The 22,826-nt window shown below is 43.4% G+C and overlaps 1 protein-coding gene across 2 annotated transcripts in view; it reads left to right on the top strand.

The window, feature by feature from the left end:
- KIAA1755 (KIAA1755 ortholog) overlaps window positions 1-22,826 on the top strand; it is a 483,080-nt gene that overhangs the window by 237,834 nt on the left and 222,420 nt on the right. For both annotated transcript variants that reach the window (XM_085619206.1, XM_085619204.1), the window contains exons 4-5: window positions 6,094-6,288; window positions 7,913-8,036. In XM_085619206.1, coding sequence (XP_085475332.1) covers window positions 6,094-6,288; window positions 7,913-8,036 — 319 coding nt within the window. The remainder of the gene's footprint in view (window positions 1-6,093; window positions 6,289-7,912; window positions 8,037-22,826) is intronic.

Below are 22,826 nucleotides of genomic sequence, written 5' to 3'. Positions count from 1 at the left end.
ATGAGGCTTGGTACGAGTGCGTTTCACATGAGCCATTTAAAATAGAAAAAGTCCTTTCGCTCCCAGTCACACAATGAAGTAAAGTAGGTTGCACTGAGTTTTTTTACCACAGTCCGTGCTCCAAGTGGAGTGGGGAAAACTCTAGGAACTCTGCAGTGGGAGCAAAGTTTACTGCCCACACCTGGTGGTTATAGTGTTAGTTGTGTGTATATAATTTCAAAATCATGACGATTAGAGGTGGAGCCAAAATTGTGCTGCTACATAAGGAAGAGAGCGTGGCTGTTCTGAACGTTTCTACCAGAGCTGTTTTCATTCCCAGTCCGGCCCTGGATCTGTCTGCTGTTATCCAGGCTATAATTCTGAAATGTTTATGCTGGTTTTTGGCTGCACCATTCTCTAACACCAACAACAAAGGCACATTAGATGTGTTAGGTTTCTACACATGACAGTATGAACAACAAAAAATGTATTTCTTTTTACAATTTTGCATTCTCATATTGCATTCTATCTGAAAAAGCTTCTTCTTTATTCCAAGTACCCATCATAAAAAAACAAATTTGACTTAAAACTTGCATTTGTTCCCCTTCTTTTTCCTTTGAATAACCTTCTCCTTACTTTGCATCTTTTGCAGGCATCTCAGAGCACACTCTACTCCGACCCATGTGCATGTTTGCCTTAATCTTTATTACTGTAATTCTAAAAATTTCCCACACCTTAGTTCAAAGGGTGTAACAACTCCTTCTTTGAAAGCTATACCCTTGTAACCTAACAATATCTAATCTCCTCTTGCTCATCTGTTAATCTCACCAACGACCTGCATGATCTCACACCCCGCTAATGGTCACACCTATTATTTTACCACAACAAAACATGAGCAAATACATGGAATGGCTTCATTGAGAGTACCAGACTTGGAGCCTGATTTAGATCTCGGCGGACAGGATACTCTGTCGCAAAGTGACAGATATCCCTTCTGCCAAAATATAAATCCCATTATATCCTAAAGGATTTATATTTCAATGGACGGTATATCCGTCACTGCTGTGATGGAATAACCTGTCTTCCAAGATCTATATCAGGCTCTAAGCCTAATAACCAACAATACCCAATAACCACTGGACTAATCACTGACCTTGGGTTGAGGAGTAGTGTGCTGCCCCACATAAAGCGCTTAAATGCCTCATCAGTGTTAGTGAGTGCTAGATCAGTGCAATTCCAATTTAATCGAGTATAATAAACAACAATACAAAATGAAACAGTCCCATTACAGCATGTTCCAGACACCTCCTGTTCTGTGTCAGTGAGGTTATCACTGACTCCATATTGTCAGGGACATCATAACCCAAACCATTTCCACCTTTATCTGCTGGCCACTGCATTTCAAAACTCTAATTCAGTCAGTTCATTTGAGGCGAACAAACCTCAGAATCTAATGGGTTGTTAAACTAATGCCCATTACTGCAGCAGGATGAGGTGTAGTCGTCTGTTTACCATGTATGTCTTAATCATTAATGCCCACTAGCTTCAAATCATCGGTCGCTCCACAACCAATCCTGGTTTTTCATTAATGTGTTTTTGCATGTTAGGGTTGAAAGCCCCCAACTGAGAGGTAAACTTTGAAAATAAAACTTTTCAAAATGCAAGCAGCTTTTGTCTCAGAAGCGAAGCCTGGCTGACCATGTTACACATGACATGACAGGATGTCCTGTTTGGCAGCATAGTTTAATTTGTTGCGTGTAATTTAAACTTTGTTAGCGAAAGAATGACATCCCCCAGAAATATTTCCACCCTCTCAAATTTTCTTCTGATCCCATCCTGGCTTCTCAATGTAGAGTCTTGCTCTATAAGGGAGGGACTGTCAGTGTTTCTCTCACATGCTACTCTGTTTTGAGTATTAGTCGTGCTTGGAATGTCAGTCTGTCACTAGGAGCTATGCTGGGAGTCAGCTGGAATCTGTTGAGAGGTTAAGCAGGGAGCTGTGTTCAGCTCCTGTCGGGGCATCGGGTATCCTGTGCTTCTCCTGTGACTTACACGGTATACTGAAAGATTTCTACTTTGTTCAGTTACAGGGTCACTTAGATGCTAGGAGCTGTTCTGTACTTGTGTGGTGATAAATCCTCATTTGTGAAACCAGTACCATGCAGTGACTACTCATCAGTACCATTCAATTATGCATGAATCACCAAGGAATGGCGAATCATCAGGCAGACATGGTTTTACTTGGCGGAATTATGTACAGCATTCCCTGTTCTATGGGTATTAGAGCCTGCTTTCATCCCCTGCTCTAAGTGCGTACAGGCAGGAGCTGCTGTTGGGGCAGGGAAAGAAGGAAGATGGTACAGAGGGTAGGAAGGAAAGAATTTAGTCTGTCTGGGGCAACCTTACAAGCTTCCCCTGTGCCATAGCTGAGGTCCGGGAGTGGGTAGTTAAACAGATCCAGGCAGCAAATCAACCCATTCCCTAAATGATTCTACCATCTGGATTGGTCAAATTCATGATCGAGGGAATATCTTCTCACTGATTTGAGATGCCTTCTTTCTTCATGTAGATCTTTGTTATATCATTATGAAGAGATCTTGGGTTTTTTGCCTCTTAATTTTCCTGGGAGCTAGTTCTTCCATTATATTGGGCCTAGTATCATTGTAGTAATTAACCATGTTAGTTGCTGCTTGCACCTCGTCCTAGAGTTGAAGTTGAGTCATAATTTTAGCACAGAACTCGCTGAGGTTGATGTGGCTTGTGTCTCTTTTCTGCACTTTAGGTCTGTAGGTTTGGCCTTTTATAACAGTTCATTCATTTTTTCAAAGTTGAGGATAAAGAGAATTAGGTTGTGTTCAAACCAGTCAACCGGTATCATAGCATTTTTAACAGGGCAGTGCGACGGCACAGAATGCTGACTTCGGGTGAGGGCATCATGTTTGAAGTATATTATGGTTGTAAAAGCCCCTGCTGCTGCGTTCCTGGCCTCCAGCAATTTTCAGGCAACAATAAAAATGGAAAGATAATGTTCTTCCTAGAGAGAGATCGGAGGTTTGTCTAGAGGAAGTTGTGACTCATGGTAAGGTAGCGCAGTACCATTCAGATCACATAGTAAATACAATGTAAATAGGTCAGTGGGTTACTGCTTTTGTCTGAGAGATCCTTTTGTTCCTTGCAGTTGATAAGTTTCCATCCTTACATAGAACAGTGAGCTATTGATTGTCATCAAAGAGCTGCATGCAAACTGCAAGGTATAGATTGGAGCGTTATTTTTTTTCCCCAGTCTTTCACTATCTTAATGTTGGAAAAAGAGTTCATTTGGATAGGAATCAATTCTGATTATTAAAGAGAACCCCCAACCATAGTGTTACGTTTTAAATTCTGAGTTTGTGCTTCTCTAGACCAAGCACTATTAAACTATACTGTCTACCAGTATGGATGACATGGGACTCCTACACCTTGTAGTCATCTGTCTTATGTAACATTTCCTACACATTGATTTACACACATATGATTGATTGTCTCTTTGTAGTATATGTGATGTAAAGTCCTCTGACACCCTGCACTGGTATGAGTGACGGCCAGCGCTGTAAAACACATTAATTGCATCTGAGAGAGAGTGGTTATGGAGACTTGAGGGGCACTGTTAAAGGGTGGTAGTGAAGAAATCTGTGGCGGATGTGGTCATGGGGGGGCGCCAACAAACATTGTCACAGTGGGTGCCATCAGCGCTAAGATCCTTCCTTTTAACTCTCAGTAAATACCCAGTTGAATGGAAGTCATAGAAGAGCCAAAACTGGTACAAGATTAACAGCAGAGATTCATAAATTAAGCTGCCTAACTTAATTTTTATATGATCATTAAAAGAAAACCAGTGTAAAACCTTTAAAATATGAGTAATGCTCTCTTGCTTCATAACCCCCATGCAGAATAAAATACTGATGTTATGAATAACAAGGTACATTCAGCCAGCCTGTCAGTAAGACATATCCTCCATCAAGGAGTAACAGTGCTGGTGCTAGTTTTTATAGGAACCGAAAGGTTCTTGTCGAAGAAAATGCTAAATGTGGGGAAAGAGAGTTGCTACTGTGCTACTTGTATCCTAGGAACACTAAGGACTTCATTCAATTTTTTTTGGGTACCTTAGGTGCATAAAGTTATGAACAATTTACTAGCGTGTCAGCTTTTCCACTTAGATTAGGGCCAAGGGTGGGGAAAGGGAGATGTTTGACATTCAAAATACACAAAACCCCCACAAACATGTATGTTTATGTGTATCCACAAATATTTTCAATGGCCATTCCCACCTTAGACATACTTAGAAAGTTGTTCCCAGAAAAGGATAGAATAACTCCATTTAAGCGTGAAAGTAGCAGGAAGAGCTACTAGTTTCAAGTAAGTGTAGCAGATGCGATTTCTCAACAGGTGTCATGTTTTCAATGTGGAGAAAAAAAGAAAAAGTTAAATGTTCGATAGCATTTTTCAGGCGTAAATAAATGGCTTATTTACAAGCCCATTGCGCTGCCTATGCATCCCTTTTATTGATGCACCGGCAGTGCAATGGGCTTCCCCATATTTACAAGGCCATGTAAATTCACCCTCGGTGACTTTTCATGGCATTGTAAATATGATTCCCTTCACGCATAACTGCGTGAAAGGGGCGTTCCATGGGTTTTGCTGTAGGTGTTCCCACGCAATTTCCATGGAGCGTGACACATTCCCAGATTTGCATTTTGTAAACCTGGGAATGCTTCAGCATCCTACACCTCCCCAGAGGAGGCGTAAGGAGGTGCAACAAGGAGAAATACTTTTATTTCTCCTTGTTTTTTCCTCTGTCTGTGCGTGCTGCATAAGAGGAAAATGTCTTTAATGATTGTTTTTGCACAGGAAGCGGCCCCTTCCTGCACATAAACAATCCTCACCTCAGCCCAGGTGCCCTTTTAAGTGACGCAAGGTTGTCTGTGCTTGTGCACAGCTGCTGTGTGTGCTCCAGCGCAGGGGAGAAGGACAGGAATCATTTTGACATATGGCAGCGCAGCAGATGCCCTTAAACTGATGCTGCTGAATCTTCCAGTCATCTGCAGACAGACAGGAATTAAATGGGGCTCTGAGCTTTTATTGTAGGTAATTATTGACCACCCCAAAAGATTGTTTCAGAGCCATAGGGAAATCTTAGACAAAAGAAGAGCCCTGCAACTCTTTCAACATTAGCCGTTATTTCTGAGAAATTCTTCAGACTAACAGAATATTGTAAGTTTGCAAGATATCTTTTTCTAGACATTGAAAACCTATAATTCACTTTACCTTTAAGGTACTCATTTTTTAATCTTCCCCCATTTAATTTATCTCTGCGTTTAGGTAGTGCTTAACTTGATCAGGTGTTTGCAGGTGTGACACCCTGGACTTCATTTTATTCGCTGTATGAAAGAACTGCTGCTGCAGTGCAATATTAGTAATTGACCAGCACACATTTTTTTTTCAATGATGGCATTGCTGCTATGGCACACAAGCATCGGTGGTTGTGGCAAAGAGAGCCTTCTCTGGTCCCACCAAAGGCACTAAATGATTTGAGCCAAGGAGATCCAGGCCAACCCAGTACTTCTTCCAGGGACACCTAGTGAGGATAAGAGAGAATACTTAGTTCTGAAATACAGCATTTATCATGAAATGATTTGTGTAATTGTTGGAAAACATTGCCACATTTTAAGATTTCATGCAGAGTTGTATGTTAAGCAGTCACCCACCAACACTTTTACTAAACGTCCCATATTAAAGGTTATTATAATAGGTAGGTCCTGATTCTAAGTTTGGGGCTAAATAACAATCCATGCGCAAACTCCTGTTTTTGCAGACACTTTAGTCCTGACTCCTGCACAATTTTCCACATGGGGTAGTACATAGTTTGATAAATATTGCATCATCCCAGAGGTTTTCAGCAGGTCAGATAAACTGGAATTGCCTGGGAGAAAATTGGTGGGCAATTTGAGGACATGTGGGATTTTGTGTGGGCAGCACAGAATGCTGCATGTTATACCTCATGCATGAAAGCATCCAGTGGTATCTATGTATAAGCAAAATCACTCAAAGTCCTTCTTGATGTTCTTTCTTTTCCAGATACTGATCGAAGAGGAGCCGCAGACCTGGAGGTCACTTTGGTGCAAAGGCTGGAGTCCAAAAATGGCCTGTGGATTTCCATTGTGGGTGCTCCAGTCAAAGGACCTAATCAAATCGAGGCCATACCCAATCTAATAATTCCATGCCAGGATCTCAGCGCTAAAGTTTTGTACTCTGGAATAGCATGTCTACCAGGTAAGAGAGAGGAAAGGATTGAACCGGGGTGTTGGCATGGAACTGAACAATAAATTTACAGAAGTGGAAATTAATTCAGTTGTTGTTGGGAAAAAGTTTGGGTTGAATGATTAAGGAATCAACTTAGTACTGAAAAATGAAAGATAATGTATTAAATGGGGAAGACTTTAGATGAAGGAAGAGGATTCCTGCAAAGGAGCAAAAAATGGATTAGGTATAAAGAAAAAGCTGAAAAGATGGACGGATGAGCACATCAAGTAAATAAAATGGTGAAAAGTAAAAAGGAAGAGAGTAAAGAAAAAATAATAATAGCTATTAATTGTTTTTATATGGAGCTTATTTCCGCAATTTTCAAATGTTTAAATAACTCAAATGACCCACCATGAAAATACGGAAAGGTGAAATAGCCTTGACAGGCTTAAACGTATGACGAAAACAAACACAAGGAGATGCTGGACGGAGCGATGACATTTTCCACACACTCACCCCAGTCACAGATCTGGGTTGAATCCATCATCGTTCTTTAGCTCACTTAGCCACCCCAGTTCAGACCCAGCCATATGAACTGGGGTGGCGAAGTGAGCTAAAGAACGATGATGGATTCAACCCAGATCTGTGACTGGGGTGAGTGTCTGAAAGTTACAGTGCTCCGCCCATCATCTCCTTGTGTTTGCTTTGTTCGCTGTTAAGTTGGCAGGGTATGCCCAGACGTGGGTCCTTAGCTCACCTTGCCACTGGATACGTGCTAGCCTGGCTGATGAGGGATGTTACCCCGACACCAGTCCCAGGATGCTTGTTTCTGGTCCAGGGAAGACCTGGCTTGGCATTTCGGGCTAGACTGTTCCCAAGAGCAACAAGGTCAAGACTGATTTGCATATGGCTGGATCTGAACTGGGGTGACGAATGAGCTAAAGAATGAGGATGGATTCATCCCAGATCTGTGACTGGGGTTGAGTGTCTGAAATGTTTCAACGCTCCGTCCATCATCTCCTTGAGTTTTCTTTGAACTTCTGATCTTCAGGACATAGCAGATGTCAGTTATATGTGTTTAACTCTCTGAGAATAATGGGCGGAAGCAAAGGGAAAAGGGTGAGAGAGGTAGAGAGGAAAGAAGGGTAGAATGTATTATAAAAGTGAGTGAAGGCACGAATTGAGGTTAAGGAAAGGGATGTTGAATGGAATTTTAGAAAGGAAAGATGCAAGTGAGCAATCAGAAGAAGAGAAAGTAGATTGGGTATGAAGGGGATGGAGGGAAGGTACAAAGGAAGGAAGAAAGGACAAATAAATGGATGAAATGGAAGGAAATAAGTAGGTTTGAATAATGGCAGACAGATGATAGGAATTAGAAAAGAGACAGGGTATGGATAATGAGAAGGGAGGATTGGTGAAAGGAAATCATAACACCAGAAGGTAAGCATGTACAGATAATCTTAATAAAAATTGCAGTGGAAAATATGGAAATAATAATGTGGGTGCTATGTGAAGCAAAGGGGTAGCAAGTAGACTGTATAGAAAGGAACATGATTAGAGAGGAAGTCGCAGGAAGAGAGAAAATAAAAGTATGTATTTTATGATGATATCTAAATGAAACAAATACTGTCTCTGTTTTTCATGATTCCTGCAGGGAGCAGAGATAAGCAAGGCAGAGCTGTAATCCAGGTGACTACTGATAGCACAGTATGGGAGGCCCCTTGGTGCTCCACCAGAGAGGTGGCCCGGCTTCTACTCTATTTGTGCACCATCCCGAGGTAAGGTATAAAGGAACACTTGAAATTCTCCTCTTTAGTAGGCCTTGTCAAAGTCAAAATGGATTGGCCAAATCCCAAACCTCCCTTACATTTATTTATTTATTTATTTATTTATTTTTGACATTTGTTAAGCGCGAACGAATACCCGTAGGCGTCTCGGCGCTAGACCTTAGCAGGTGTCTCTTAACGAGGCATGGGAAACAAGAGGAGAAAGGTATACTATCACTGATTAAACAGCCAGGTTTTCAGCTTCCTACGGAACTGTAAAAGTGAGGGGCAAGTTCTAATGTGATGAGGGAGAGTGTTCCATATCTTTGGGGCGGCGACTAGAAACCGGCGGTCACCCCAGGACACTGTTTTAGAGCGTGGAACCACTAGTTGGTTCAGATTGGAAGAGCGAAGCTGTCTGGATGGTATGTAAGGAATAAGCTTGTCCTTGAGGAGGCGAGGCCCCTGATCATGAAGTGCTTTGTAAATTATACAAAGTGACTTGAACTTAATCCTGTTTTGGATGGTCAGCCAGTGAAAAGTTCTTATGGTGTCAGTGATAGGAGCAAACTTTGGTGATCTGGACAGAAGACGCGCTGAAGCATTTTGTATTGTCTGTAGTTTTTTTATAACCCTAACTTGGGCATTAAGAAAAAGAGAGTTACAATAGTCTAGTGATGAAAGCACTAAAGAACTGACCAAAGTTTTAGCAGCAGTATCTGGCAGGAAAGGAATGATTTTCCTTATCATTCGGAGTTTGTAATGAGCAGTGGCTGCGACCTTATTTGCATGAGCCATGAAGTTGAGCTGGTTGTCAAAGGTAACTCCCAAATTCCTGACTTTGAGGGTCGGAGTAGGGGGAGTACCAAAGGCCGACGGCCACCAGGAAGTGGGCCATCTCGGGGAGAGAGAACCAAAGATGAGCACCTCCGTCTTATCGGAATTAAGTTTCAGACAGTTATCTGTCATCCACTCTCCGACTGCTACCATACCGTTTTTAAAACGTTCTGCTACCTCATGCCCGTCACCTTTGATGGCCAACACTAGTTGCGTATCATCCGCATATGAGGTTAGGCTCATCCCGAATGCTTTGATCACACCCGCAAGGTCCGACACATAGATGTTAAAAAGTGTCGGACTAAGGGAGGAGCCTTGAGGAACCCCACAAGGAAGTGAACGCTTGGCCGATTGATATGGCCCCAGAGTGACCACTTGTGATCTGTTGGACAGGAAGGAGGAGAGCAAATCTCTCGCTGTATGGAAAATTCCCATCCGTCCGACACGGTCTACTAAGATCTTATGGTCGACCGTGTCGAAGGCCGCCGAGAGGTCAAGCAGAACAAGAAGTGCTGTCCCTCCTTGGTCACGGACAATTCTAATGTCGTCCGCTGCGTTAAGAAGGGCGGTTTCGGTTCCGTGATATTTTCGGAAGCCAAACTGTGTGTCATCCAGCAGCTGATGTTTCTCGACGTATTCTGAGAGCTGCTGGTTCATGGCTTTCTCCATCACCTTAGCTAAGAAGGGGAGGCTTGCTATAGGTCTGTAATTCTTTAGTTCCTCCTTATCTAGGTTGGATTTCTTAAGCAAGGGCTTAATGAGTGTATTTTTTAAGGAGTCTGGATAGATCCCGGAACTGAAGATGGTATTACAGACCAGAGAGATAATAGGCGCGGTAACGTCTATTACGTTGGAAAGCACTGACGAAGGGCATGGGTCCAAGGCCGATCCGGATTTGATGGATCTGATAATGGTTTTTATGTGTTCCGTGGTAAGAGGCAGAAAACTAGACAGGATGTTTCCTGAGGTGGTGTGAGCGGTGGGAGATCTCGGAGTGATGGTGGTGGAAATGAACGTTTGATAAATGTTGTTAACTTTGGAGAAAAAGAATTCAGACAATGCGTCGCAAAGAGATTGAGAGGGCACAGGATATAAATCAGGTGCGTTGCCGGACAAGGTTTGGGTGATATCAAAGAGTTGTTTACTCGAATTTTTTAATATATACATTTAGAAAAAAATGTAAACACTGTAATTGTAATTGTAATGTCTGTTAAATAATCTGCCAGTGGTTTCTGTAGCTGTGACAGAAACAGTTAATGACATATATTCCTGCAAATGAGAAGAAGAGCAGGTTGCTTTCTTGGGTACATGTCTTTCAACAAGCAACTTCTCAGTCACTATATATCTTCCTGTTCATATTATATTAGGTTCGTATGATTTCTATTATAGTTACATTTACTTACAGAAGCACTTCATACCGCTGATGAGGCACTGAAGCAGACAGGTAGAGCACCATGTGCCATTGCTTGGATAGAAGAATGTGGAACTATCTGCCATCCTTAGTAAGGAATTCCTTGAGGACAGTAAAAACGCTGATTCTATTACACATTACTTTGTAAACATGCAATTATGCTAATAGTTAAAATACAAATAGCTTGAATAGCGTATCACTAGCAAAACAAAAAAATCTCTTTAAAGGTTTAAGGGAATGTAGCCCTAGGTTTCTTGTATTTGTAATAACTACCACCGTTAGGCAACATTTGTGGAAGTTAAAGCAAACCTATACAGAAGTAGGCCTGTGTTTTGGCCCTGAGTGGTATTTGTATTCTAGAAAGAAAAGGTAATATCATACAAGAACGTTCTTAATATCTATCTACATACTTTTCAGAGGGAGCAATGAAATTCTTCATGTAAGTCTGTGTCCTTCTGTAACGAAACTGGTGCTCATGTAAAGTGCTCTGATACCTGATGTCTAGTTCGTGCTATATAAAACTCTTATAAAAATTTAAAATAAAAAGTCTCACACTGGTATAATAACAAAACATATGCAGTAGACAGAACCAAACTCTGCAAGTTTATTTACACACAAAGGACCATTCAGAGGGGGGTATGATCAGCACAATTATATTAATCTGTTCTTCAAATCACCATAGCCAGGTGAACATAAATTCTCGGCTCCCATTCACTCACAGGTGAAGTAACTTTACTAAAATCTCTCTTCACCACAGGCAAGGGCACCTCCTACCCATCACATGGCCTCTAAACAAGACTTTTCCTACCTCTACTTTTGAGTGATATTGCAATAAATCTTCAGAGGGTGTTGGGCGTGGCTCTCTCTGCAGGGTCACCCCCAAACTTTTGACTTCACCCTCCTATTTTCTAAACCCGTTTTTGTTGGCTTTTAGAACTCTGCACACTTCACCACTGCTAACCAGTGCTATAGTACTTCTTTCAACATGGTGAAATTGGCTTACACCCAATTGGCAAATTTTATTTACATGTAAGTCCCTAGTAAGGTGGTACTACATGTACCCAGGGCCTGTAACAAATGCTACTAGTGGCCCTACAGCACTTATTGTGCCACCCACTTAAGTAGCCTTTAAAAACATACCTCAGGCCTGCCATTGCAGTCTGTGTGTGCACTTTTAAACTGTCAATTCGAACTGGCAAAATACACCTTTTGCCAGGCCTAAGCCTTCCTTCTAAATACATATGTCACCCCTAGGGTAGGCCTTAAACAACCCATATGCAAGAGTACACTGTATTAAAAAAAAAAGACATGTACTTTTAAGTATTACATGTCCTAGTGGTGAAAAACTCTCAAATTCATTTTTCACTATTGCATAGGAAGACATTGGTTACCTTATTACATTTAATACATGATAACATTTGATTGGGAACAGATAGGAAAAAACATGTTTGATGAATTGTAATTTAAAACACTCTTTAATGGTAAAGTCGTATTTTAAGCCACAATTCTGAAAATGCTACTTTTAGAAAGTTGGCATTTTCTTGTCCTAACCATTTGGTTCCTGGGTCTCATAACTAGGTGCACTTGGCAGGTGGCCTTTGTTTATTCCTCCTAGACAGTATCACCATAGAGGGTCTGGGTGTTGGCAGGATGGGGGGCCGAGCTGTCACCTACCACACTTGCACTTCAAAGGCACTGGCCCAGTTCACACACAAAGGACATCACACTAGCCTATTGTGTCCCAGCCAGACTAGGGCCAGTGCAGGGAAATTCAGACACCTCTATAGGGAAGAAACCCCAGAAGCTTCTTCCACTTTGAAGAGTGCACCAGGTACAAATATGGGACCCTCAGATCTGCTGTTCTGTACACTCATGCACCTCGGGATACTACAGAAGAAGGACTGTCTACTGACCTGCTGCTTGAGGCCTGCCCTGCATGCTGAGAAGGAAGACTTGACCTGCACCCTTCATCCCGGGCTGAAGTGATTTTGAGGGTCAGCTGAGTAACCTCCTGTTAGAGCTACAGGGACATAACAAGCTGCAGAGGCCACTCTGCTTTTGCTCAGCTGACCTGCTGCCTGAACGACCTGGGCCCTGCTGGCCTCTGCTGGAATGAGTTCCTTATCCCCAAGAGTTGCCTCGGTATGGCATCAGTTGAGCTCCTCCCTTAAAAAAGGAAGAAATCCTGAAGTTTTGGGCTCTTCGTGACCGGGAACGGGGCAGTTTATGCCAAGATCTTGGTGCCTGGGCTGACCGCCAATGTGAAACTCCAATTAACCCAACTCTTTGCACAACAGCGACTGCCAATGACGATCCATAATGCAAGATCTGCACTTGGCATTACAACATCAACAGCCTGCAGAGACCACCAACACAAACTCCAGCAACGATTGTCTGCGACGCTCGACAGGATCTTTGCGCTACAGCAATGACCATCCACAATGCTCTCCCTGCTCCTTGCGGCCTCATTTACCATGAATGGAGCTCTCCGCATCAGACTTTACAAGGTAACTTATTCAGCGGGACTAACCTGGTCCCTGTATCTGGCTGTCACTCCATCAATCAATCAATCAGGGACTTGTGGAGCATGCTACTCACCCGTGAGGGTCTCAAGGCTCTGGGGAGGATGTGCAGCTCCGAATCAGGCGCAGAGCCAGGTCTTGAGGCTCTTCCTGAAGGTGTGCAGAGTGGGTGAACGTCTGATGTTGAGTGGGAGCTCGTTCCAGGTCTTTGCCGGGATGTAGGAGTAGGCTCTTCCACACGCTATGCAGATGTGTGGGGTTTTGGCGAGGTCAAGGTCGGCGGAGCGGCGGTCTCTCCTGGGTACGTGGAAGGAGACTCTATTGTTGAGGTATTTTGGTCCGGTGTTGTGGAGGGATTTGTAGGCGTGAGTGAGTAACTTGAAGGTTACCCTCTTCTCGACGGGGAGCCACTGGAGGTCTCATAGGTGCTGGGTGATGTGTTCATGTCGTGGAATGCCGAGGACGAGTCTGGCAGCGGTGTTCTGGATGGTCTGGAGTTTACGGAGCAGGGATTTGTTGATTCTGGTGTAGAGGGTGTTTCTTTAGTCCAGTCTGCTTGTAATGAGTGCGTGGGTGTTGGTCTTTCTGGATTCGGGGAGATCCACTTGAAGGTCTTGCGAAAAATTTGGAGGGTGTTGATGCACGTGGAGGAGACAACGTTGATCTGTCAGTTCATGGTGAGGGAGGAGTTGAGTATGATGCTGAGGTTCCAGAATGGTCCATGGGAGTGGGGGGGTTGCCGAGGGCGGTGAGCCACCAGGTGTTGTCCCATGCTGAGGGGGTGGGCCCGAGGACTTCTGTCTTTTCCGAGTTGAGCTTCAGACAGCTGCTGCCCATCCAGGATGCACAGTCTTTCATTCATTCCTGGATGCTGAGTCTGATGGTGTTGGGTTCCTTTATGAGGTAGAGGATGAGCTGGATGTCGTCAGCATAGGATACTATGCTGAGTCCATGCTGACGATGGTGGCGAGGGGGGCCAAGTAGATGTTGAAGAGCTTGGGGCTGAGCGACGATCCTTGGGATACTCCACAGTTGAGCTCTGTTGGTTCGGAGAGGATTGGCGGAAGTCTGATTCTTTGGGTTTGGCCGGTGCAGAAAGAGCGGATCCAGTCGAGGGTGGTTCCCTGTATGCCAGCGTCGTGGAGTCTGGCTGTGAGAGTGTGATGGGAGACGGTGCCAAAGGCTGCAGAGAGGTCTAGTGGGATGAGGACCGCGGTGTAGCCATGGTCGAGGAGAGTGCGTATGTCGTCGGTGGTGGCAAGGAGGGCAGTCTCGGTGCTGTGGTTGTTGTGGAATCCCGATTGGGAAGAGTCGAGGATGGAGTTGGATTCGATGAAGTTTGTTGGCTGGATGTTGACAATCCTCTCGGTGACCTTAGTCGCAAAGGGGAGGAGAGAGATATGTCTTTAGTTTTTGAGGTCCGTCGGTTCTGCAGAGGGCTTCTTGAGGAGGGGCTTGTCTTCTGCTTGTTTCCAGTCATCGAGGAATGTGCCGGATTCTAAGGTGGCATTGATGGTGCATCGTAGCTCGGGTGCTATGGCGGCAGCGACTCTGTGGAAGATTTGTGGTGGGCAGGGGTCCATGGGGGCTCCTGAGTGAATGCTTTTCATGGTTGTGGCGGTGTCTTTGGTGGCGACCGGAGTCCAGGCGGAAATGGTAGACTGGCTGGCGTTGCTGGAGGTAGGTGTGGTTTCAGTGTCTGGTGTCCTTTTATTTGAAGATGTCATAGAGGGACTTGATTTTGAGGTGGAAGCAGGAGCCGAGTTTGTTGCAGAGGTCCTGGGAAGGTGTGACGTCCGAGGCTTCACTGGGGGGTTTGGTGAATTCCTGAATGATGGTAATGATGGTGAAGAGTTCCTTCAAGTTGCTGGAGTTGGCGAGGATTTTGTCCTGGATGAAGGTCCTTTTGGTGGCTATGAGGCGTTGGTGGTATTCTGTCATGGCTTTCTTGTAGGTGGTCTGATCTTCAGGGGTTTTGCTGTTTCTCCATAATTTCTTGAGATGTCTGTATATGCGTCTGGATTCTCAGAGGTCGGTGGTGAATCAGGTGGCTTTCATGGGCGCTGTCTGTCTGAGTTGCAGAGGGGGGCGAGCTTGTCTGCGCAGTTGGTGATCCATCTGTGTAGTTTGTTGGCTGTAGAGTTGACGATGGTCATAGTGGGAGGGGGATCGTGGTTGAGGGTGGAGTTGAGGTGCTCCTCGGTGACCTTGCTCCAGTTCCATCGCGGAGGACGTGGTGTAGGTTTGTGAGCAGTGGCTTTGTCAAAATCGGCCTGAATTTGTGACATTCACCTGGCTCACACATCCAGATAACCACGAGCGTCGCATTGTACTTTTAGATGCTAGAATTACTTGAAATCTTGAAAATTGCCCATCTGTGGAACTACTGATTGAAATTTTTTGTTGTTTCTGTGTCAAATAATTTATTAAAATGTACTCTATTTTTCTAAATTGGTTGTGGAATTATTTTGTGTTGTATTTTCAGTATATCACTGTTTGTTCGCTAAATAAAAACTTTACATTGCCTCTAAGTTGAGCCAGACTGTTTCTTATGTAATGTTATGTTAGGAGGGATTTATAAAGCGCATGTACACCACCAGGTCTCCTGGCGCTGAGGTGTAGCCACCGCTGAATCTGCATCTAGCTAGAGGCTTGAGTAAAAAGCCATTTTTTCAATTATTTTCTAAAACACATGTAATTTGCTGTCTGCCTGATTGCAATAGGCATAAAGTTCCCATGTTGGGGTCCAAGCGTGGAAAAGCGTGAGCCTGCTATCCTTTTGTGTCTGAATCTCGGGGCCACCAGTAGATTTGTTTGCGCAGATCTAAGGCTAGGTTTTGGGGAATACCTGTGGATCCTTGTGGAAAGGTATTCGGGACCTTTATTGTGGATAGCTTTGAAGATAATGTATCCTCGTTTAAACATGAATCGCTGTGCTACTGGGAGCCAGTGAAGCTCCTTCATCAGCGGCTTCGTGTGGCAATGTCTAAGCTGTTGAAAGATAATTCTAGCAGCTTGATTTTGTATCATTTGAAGTTTGTGATGTTGGTTGATAGGGAGACCCAGGTAAGTAGCATTAGCATAGTCAATTCTAGACAGGATCAAGGCAATAATAATTTGAGCTCTGGCCTCCCTGGTAAAATATCTTCTGATTTTCATGAGTTGAAAGAAGCAGGACGATGTAACCATGCTTATCTGTGATTGCATGGATAGTTCTGCTTCAATTTGAATGCCAAGACTTTTTACCATGCTATTGGGGTTAGGTGGTGGACATAGTTCTTTAGACCAGTAAGCAGGAGTCCAGTAATTGTATTTATTATTGGAGATGACAATCTCTGTTTTATCAGAGTTGAGTTTTAACTGGTTGCTATTCATCCAGTCTTTGATGAATAGCATAGTATTCTTAAAGAGCTCCTTAGAGTCTGATGTCTCATCAATTGTAAAAATCAACTGCATATCATCTGCATAAATATAGATTTGTACCTTTATTTGTTGTAGGGTGTGTATCAGCGGGCCGATGTAAAGGTTCAAAAGATGGGGGGACAGGGAGGAGCCCTGTGGTACCCCACAGTTTGTGGTAACTATAGTAGAGCTATACAGTATGAGACAAACCGATTGAGTTTAATCTTTTAGGAAGGATTTCTTCCACTTTAAGACAGTTCCCCTAAGACCTGCCGCAGCCATTTGGTCCGCTAAGATATCATGATCAATGGTATAGAATGCTGCTGACAAGTCCAGTAGGACCAGTGCTTGTGTGCGTCTCTAATCAGCCCCTTCTTTTAGGTCGTCCACTAGATTTAAAATGATTGATTTGGTGGAGTGAGAGGGCTGAAAACCTGCTTGGTGGGGGTCTAGGAAGTTAGTCTCTTTTAAAAAGAAACAAAGTTGTTCAGCTACAAGTGCCTCTAGAGTTTTTGCAGGATAAGGTAGAAGCGATATGGGCAACTATTTGTCTTACCGTTGAGGATTCATGCCAGGTTTTTTTTAAGCGGGATTATGGCTGCTTCTTTGAAGGCGCGGGGACATCTCCTTGCACGAGAGATAGGTTGAATAAAGAGAGAGTGCTATATGGGGAGGACGTAAAAATCGATTTTTGTATGTGAGGGGGACAAACGTCTTTAGGTGAGCCTGATTTTACTTTATTTAGTAGGTCTTTGAGTCGTACTTTGTTTATGCATGGGAGGGTAGAAATTCTAGTAGGGTTACTATCTTCCTGTGTGTTTTTCATATCCTGTGGGCTAGGGACAAGGGAATCTTGTATTTTCTTTATTTTATCTAAAAAAGAGATTTAAATCATCGCACAATTTCTGAGATAAGATGGGTTACTCGGTCGGGGTTACATTACTATTTTGAAAATGTCTTTTGCTTTGTTGTCTGCGTTTATAACTTTGTTAGTGAAGAAGGATTTCTTTGCCTCTAAGATGTTTTTTTATAGACTGTCAAGCTTTGAGTAAATAACTCCTTAGTTTCTAGTGAGTATGTTTTACGCCATTTCTGTTTTTCCTGACGCGTTCTTAGTTTGGCTAATTTTAACTCAGCGGAAAACCATTTGGATGCCTCATGTCGACAAGCGTGACTGGGTTGAATTTGCAAAGGGGCATGTATATTGCTTGCCTTCAATTGCCAATTAGAGATCTCCTTCTCATAGTTGTCAACGTTTTCTGTCAAGCTACCAAGGATGAAGCACAGGTTAACTTGGTGACTTTTGTGGTTTACCCTGACAGGGATTGCGGCTGTTGCTTGAGAAGGGCGCACACCCTCCTCAACCAAAAACCAGTTCCCCACAAAGGCAACTAGCACATGGCCTTGGGTGTCATTGCAGTCCCTTCTAAGTCACTTGATTTACATCTAAAATAAGATTTTGATAGAATTCCCTTCCAGAAGGGAATATGCTTCTGCGAATGGCTAGGAGCAGTGTTAAGAGAAGGTTATACTGTTTGGAAGTTAAAAACAATTCCATTTACTGCTTTAGACTCACCTACACTGGTGACTCTACCACACCTGGTTAGTAGAGTCACCAGCCAGGGTTTCCCACTTATTTTCTACGCAGGAATTGGTGGGCGACGGTTGCAATAACAACCTTTCATCCTTTGCACCTTGTACCTATTGAGAACTGTCTCATTGGGGATAAATCTGTAGCCTACCCTTCCTTCTGACCAGAGATAGAATATTCTGCTTCCCCCAAGCCCTCCCTACTAGGAGTCACCCAAATCTCTGCAAAACTGTGCACCTGTTAGAGTCACTCTCAAATGCATCACGTTCAAGCTTTCTTTCACAGCTCTGGATACAATCTTATAGTAGGTCAAACAACCTGAAACAGAGCTGACAAGTTGCATATTTTTTTAAGTTATATTAAAGGGTTGTATTTGTTTTTTTTGTCTGGTTTAGAGCTAACCATTTTCTGCCGTGTGGTGTGGTTTTGAAGGGAGAAGCAGAGTAACATACCTTGCAAACTCTTCTTACACTTGTCTTACATTTCGTTTATTTCTGATTTTTCCAAACGCCAACTCCAAATTCGAGCCACAAATTCCTGTCTCCAAAAACCCTGTGGTGACAAAAGAATAAGGTGGCGTCTATTTAGCCAGCAGCTAAGTAAATGATCAATTTTCTGAGCTATTTACCCAGCCACTGACTAAATATTAGAGATTATTTACTGTTTGGTAGGAGGCCTTGTAAATAGCAGAGACATGTAACTATTTACCTGGCGTATGGCTTAATAGCACAGATTCTGCACTGTTTGACTAGCTACCATGTAAATACCACAGAAACGTCACTATTTACCCAGATGCTGGCTACATAGTAGACATTTTACAATGTTTCTGTTGGCTGACATGCAAATAGCAAAGAAACTTCACAATTAACTTGGATGCTGGATAAGTAGCAGAGAATATGTACTGTTTTGTTGGCAGCCATGCAAACAGCAAAGAAACTACTATTTACTGGTCCTGTGGCTAAATAATAGGAATTGTGTACTGTTTGGATAATAGTTGATCAAATAGCAAAGAAACTTCACTATTCACCTGGTCAATGTCTAAATAGCAAACATTATGCACTATTTGTCCAGTAGCCATGCAAATTGCCATGAAATTTCACTCTTTACTCGGCTGTTGCCAAAATAGCTGACATTAGGTGCACTATGGCCAGAGGCCATGCAAAAACAAACAGACTTCATTATTTACCTGGCATCTGGCTAAAAAGCACAAAAGACGTACTCTTTGCTCTGTGGCTTTGCAAATAGTAAAGAAATTTCACTATTTACACGTCTGCTTGCTGAATACCACACATCATGCACTATTGGGATGTCAGTCTTGCAAATAGCAAAGAAATTTCATTAGTTGCCTGTCAGAAATTAATGCTTGTTTGGCCAGCAGCTGTGCAGTAGAAGAGAACCCTCATTATTTACATGGTGGCTGGATAAAAAAACGACAGTATAAAAAATGTGGAAAGTAGCAGAACAAAATAGCAAATAAACTTCACTATCGACCCAGCAGCTGTCCAAACAGCTGAAATATGTATTATTATGCCTAGTGCAGATTTCACCAAGCACTTACCCCCAGGTAGAACTGCAAACAGGGAATGAGCACAATTGTCACCCATCTCCTTATGCAAATCAATTCTAAAACCTAAATGCAAATGGCCCGAACAGTACTGCCTCAAAGGGCTAAAGGTCCAAATAAAGAGACTGTTTGAATGTTTTCAAGTTAAATAGAAATACATGTCCTATAATTCCACTCCATTAAACCATGGACCAAGATACATGACTTAGGAGGCCTATATCTATCTGTGTTTCACAGAAGCCCCATTACTTTGCCTCACCCAATTTACCTCCAGCAAGTGTCAAAAAGCAGTGTGCCACCTAGCACTAATTGCCTCCCTCTGTGGCACAGATAACACCAGTCCCTTTCTGCACTCTCTGCTTCCTACTGCTGTGGTGTTGCCAGGTCTAAAAACTAACGAAGCACAATACCCCATAAAACGAGCACACAACTAGCACAAAGCCTCCATAAGAAGTGTATAGTGAGCCCAGCCCTAAAATATCTTCAAAAAGAGGATTATGAGCATTAAAAAAGGTTTAACCATCAGTGAAGACAACAGTGGTGGCTGGTATGGCTCGCGTATTTCGGGGCGGGCGCGGGAGGTCGGCGGGCATGGGCACAGGCAGGCGCACATAATAAAAAATCTAATTTACTTAACTTGCCGCCGGGTCCCGCGTCTCTGCTCCCGGTCTCCTCGAGGAAGAGGAAGCACAGCCAGGCACCACTGACCAATCACAACGCTGCAATGCAGCATTGTGATTAGGAAGCACCCAGGCTCCCCTGACCAATCACAGCGCTGCAATGCAGTGTTGTGATTGGTTTTGAGCGTCCTAGTTCAATGCTCAACGAGGAAATGGGGGCCTGGGCATGTTCTCCATGCTGGCTGTAATGCAGCCTGCATGGAGAACAGGGGAAGTGCGCATGACTGGTTTAGGTGGCCCAAGAGTGCCGACCAAACAGTCATCGCACACTTAGGAGTGGGCAAACCACTCCTTCCCTGCCCTGCTCCGAGAGCAGAGCAGCCCTGCCCGCCCACAAAGTATAAAAAACATAAAATGATAATAGCTGAAAGTCATTATCATTTTATGTTTCTACTTCTCAATCTCACACTGCTTGAAAGCAGTGGGGTGACGCTCTTCTGCCATAGCGGAGGAGCCACCACTGGAAGAAAACATATTTGTAACATAGTCATTATTCTTTGCAGAAAAGCAAATACTCTCATACTGCAGCACTGGTCAAATAGTGCATGATGTTGAATATTTAATTGAATTTCTTGACCTTCAATGACTTTCAGTATTTTAAAAATCCTTAGATTACCTCTCATATTGCGATCTTCCAAGTCTGATACCACTTTTACAGTCTTGCCTAAGGTAGTGCCCATGCACAGTCGCTTGCAAAATATATTACTTCAAGGGGCTTAGAACCCGCCCATTGCTTACCATTTGTTTGCTTCATTGTCACTCTTATTTGCTGCCTCCTGATTTGCCAGCGCGTGTCGGTTTTAATTCCTCTTCTTTCGTGTAGAGCATGGGCCAAGTACTTCTTGGCTCATCTTGATTAGAGTCCTTCCACTGCTTATGCTGTGACTGAGGTACTGTTTTTATTTCTTTTACTCCTGTTTTCTTTGCGTTGCTTATTCTCCCTCCCAGCCCCCATGTCCCATGTTGCTTCTTCCTCTCCTATCCCCTTGTATGTTTTGCTTCGTCCCCTCCCACTGCGTGTCTGTGTTGCTTCTTCCTCTCATACCTTCTTATCCATATTGCTTTATCCCCTGCAGCCCCCCCTTATCTGAGTTGCATCCACCCCTCCCGCCTCAACCCTCATCAGTGATGCTTCTTCCCTCCCACCTTACCCTCCCATTGTCTGTGTTGTTTATCTCTCACACCCCCACCCTTCCGTTGTCTGTGTGCCACTTCCACCCATCATAAGAAAGTAAAGCACAATGATTCGGCCAGCGATGGATGCGTCCTAGAATGTTTTCTTTTTTACCATCCTATTGCCCATTCCCTCCAACCCTCCCTCCTGTTGTCCATATTTCCCATTGCAAATCTGCCCTCCCTCCTGCTGTCAGTGTTGCCCGCCTACATCCGCCATATTAAAAAAGCGAGGTGACATGGACAAGTCCGATTTTAGATTTCTTTTAAAAGATGTCAAGTTTGGTTGATTTCTCTGGCTAACAATTAGAATATTTCATAGATGTAGGCCTAAACGTTGTATTGTTCATACTATATGAATATTTCAAGTGAAGTTGTGGCTGGGCAGGTAACATTGAGTTAGCTTTTGTAGGTAGTTTGGGCCCAGATTCCTGTGCTTTGAGGATAGCACATATTAACTGTAACATAATCCCCAAGGCACTGGGAGCCGGTGGAGTTCTTTAAGAGCTGTTCATATATCATCAGACCACTTCAGGATGCGGCCACTTGGCTTTGCATTTTCTGGAGTTTAAGGATATCCTTCTTGTGTGCCCCAGAGTAGCTTTTGTTGCTCTAGTTTTGCTGTGGTAGGATAAGCTCAGGTGAGGTCACTCCAGTGTCTTAGCTGGAGGAGACGGATGATTTATCGGAGATTTTGACTACTGTTGCAGTCGGGAGGTTTTTGTTGAACCAAAGCCTAAGATTTCTCACTGAATCGGATGATGATGAGGCATCTCCTAAGAACCTCGGATACTGGCACAGATAGCTCATTCTCGTGATTTTACACAGGTAAACTCACACATTTCAGTTTTTGGTCAATACAATTGACGCTAACTCTCCTTCAGTCTGTGGTAAATTTGTTTCAGACATGTTGTTATACTTGTATTCTGGTCTGAGGAATCACTTAGCTAGAGGTGGATTCGAATATCCCCTGAATCCATTTGGAGCTGTTGCCAGAAGAGACAGATGATCTTGCACGGGGCTCATAAATGTTAAACCGTAACAGGGAAAGGGGAGAACCTTGATGGACTCTACACCCGAGGGGTTTTATTTTGCTTTTGGTATCATAGGAATAAGTGGCATCATTAAAGCACTGTCCTATTTATCCATGCCCAGTTTTCCAACTAGTCAAGGATGATCATGAGATCTACGATATTGTTTTGCACAGATAAGTGAAGCCAGGTCAAACTTTTTGTTTAACCGGCACCAAAAGTGTCAGAAGATCTTTTCTGATGTCTGTGCTTGCTGTTTCGCTACCCCTCCCAGGTTCGATCAAATCTTGTAGCTGACAAATGACTCTACCTTCTAGAATATTGTTCAGGAAAGGTATATTGAAAACTATCTGTAGTTCGACCACTTCAAAGGGTTATCAGGGGTTTTCTACAGTCACTATAGTTCATTAGGATCGATATCTTGTTACATATAGGCGCTTATGATTCTTGTGACATCAGGACCGAAAGTAACGTAATCTTTCGTAGTAATAGATACCAGGGCCAGTCAGCAAGGTTGCTTGCAGCTTTTATTTTACTCGTAACTTACGTACGTAAGTACTGGGGGTCCTCTTTACAAGAAACTAATGCAGC

The sequence above is a fragment of the Triturus cristatus genome, chromosome 7 (genome assembly GCF_964204655.1).
Source record: "Triturus cristatus chromosome 7, aTriCri1.1, whole genome shotgun sequence".
NCBI classification, from domain to species: Eukaryota; Metazoa; Chordata; class Amphibia; order Caudata; family Salamandridae; genus Triturus; species Triturus cristatus.
This window is presented reverse-complemented; position numbering and strand designations above follow the sequence as displayed.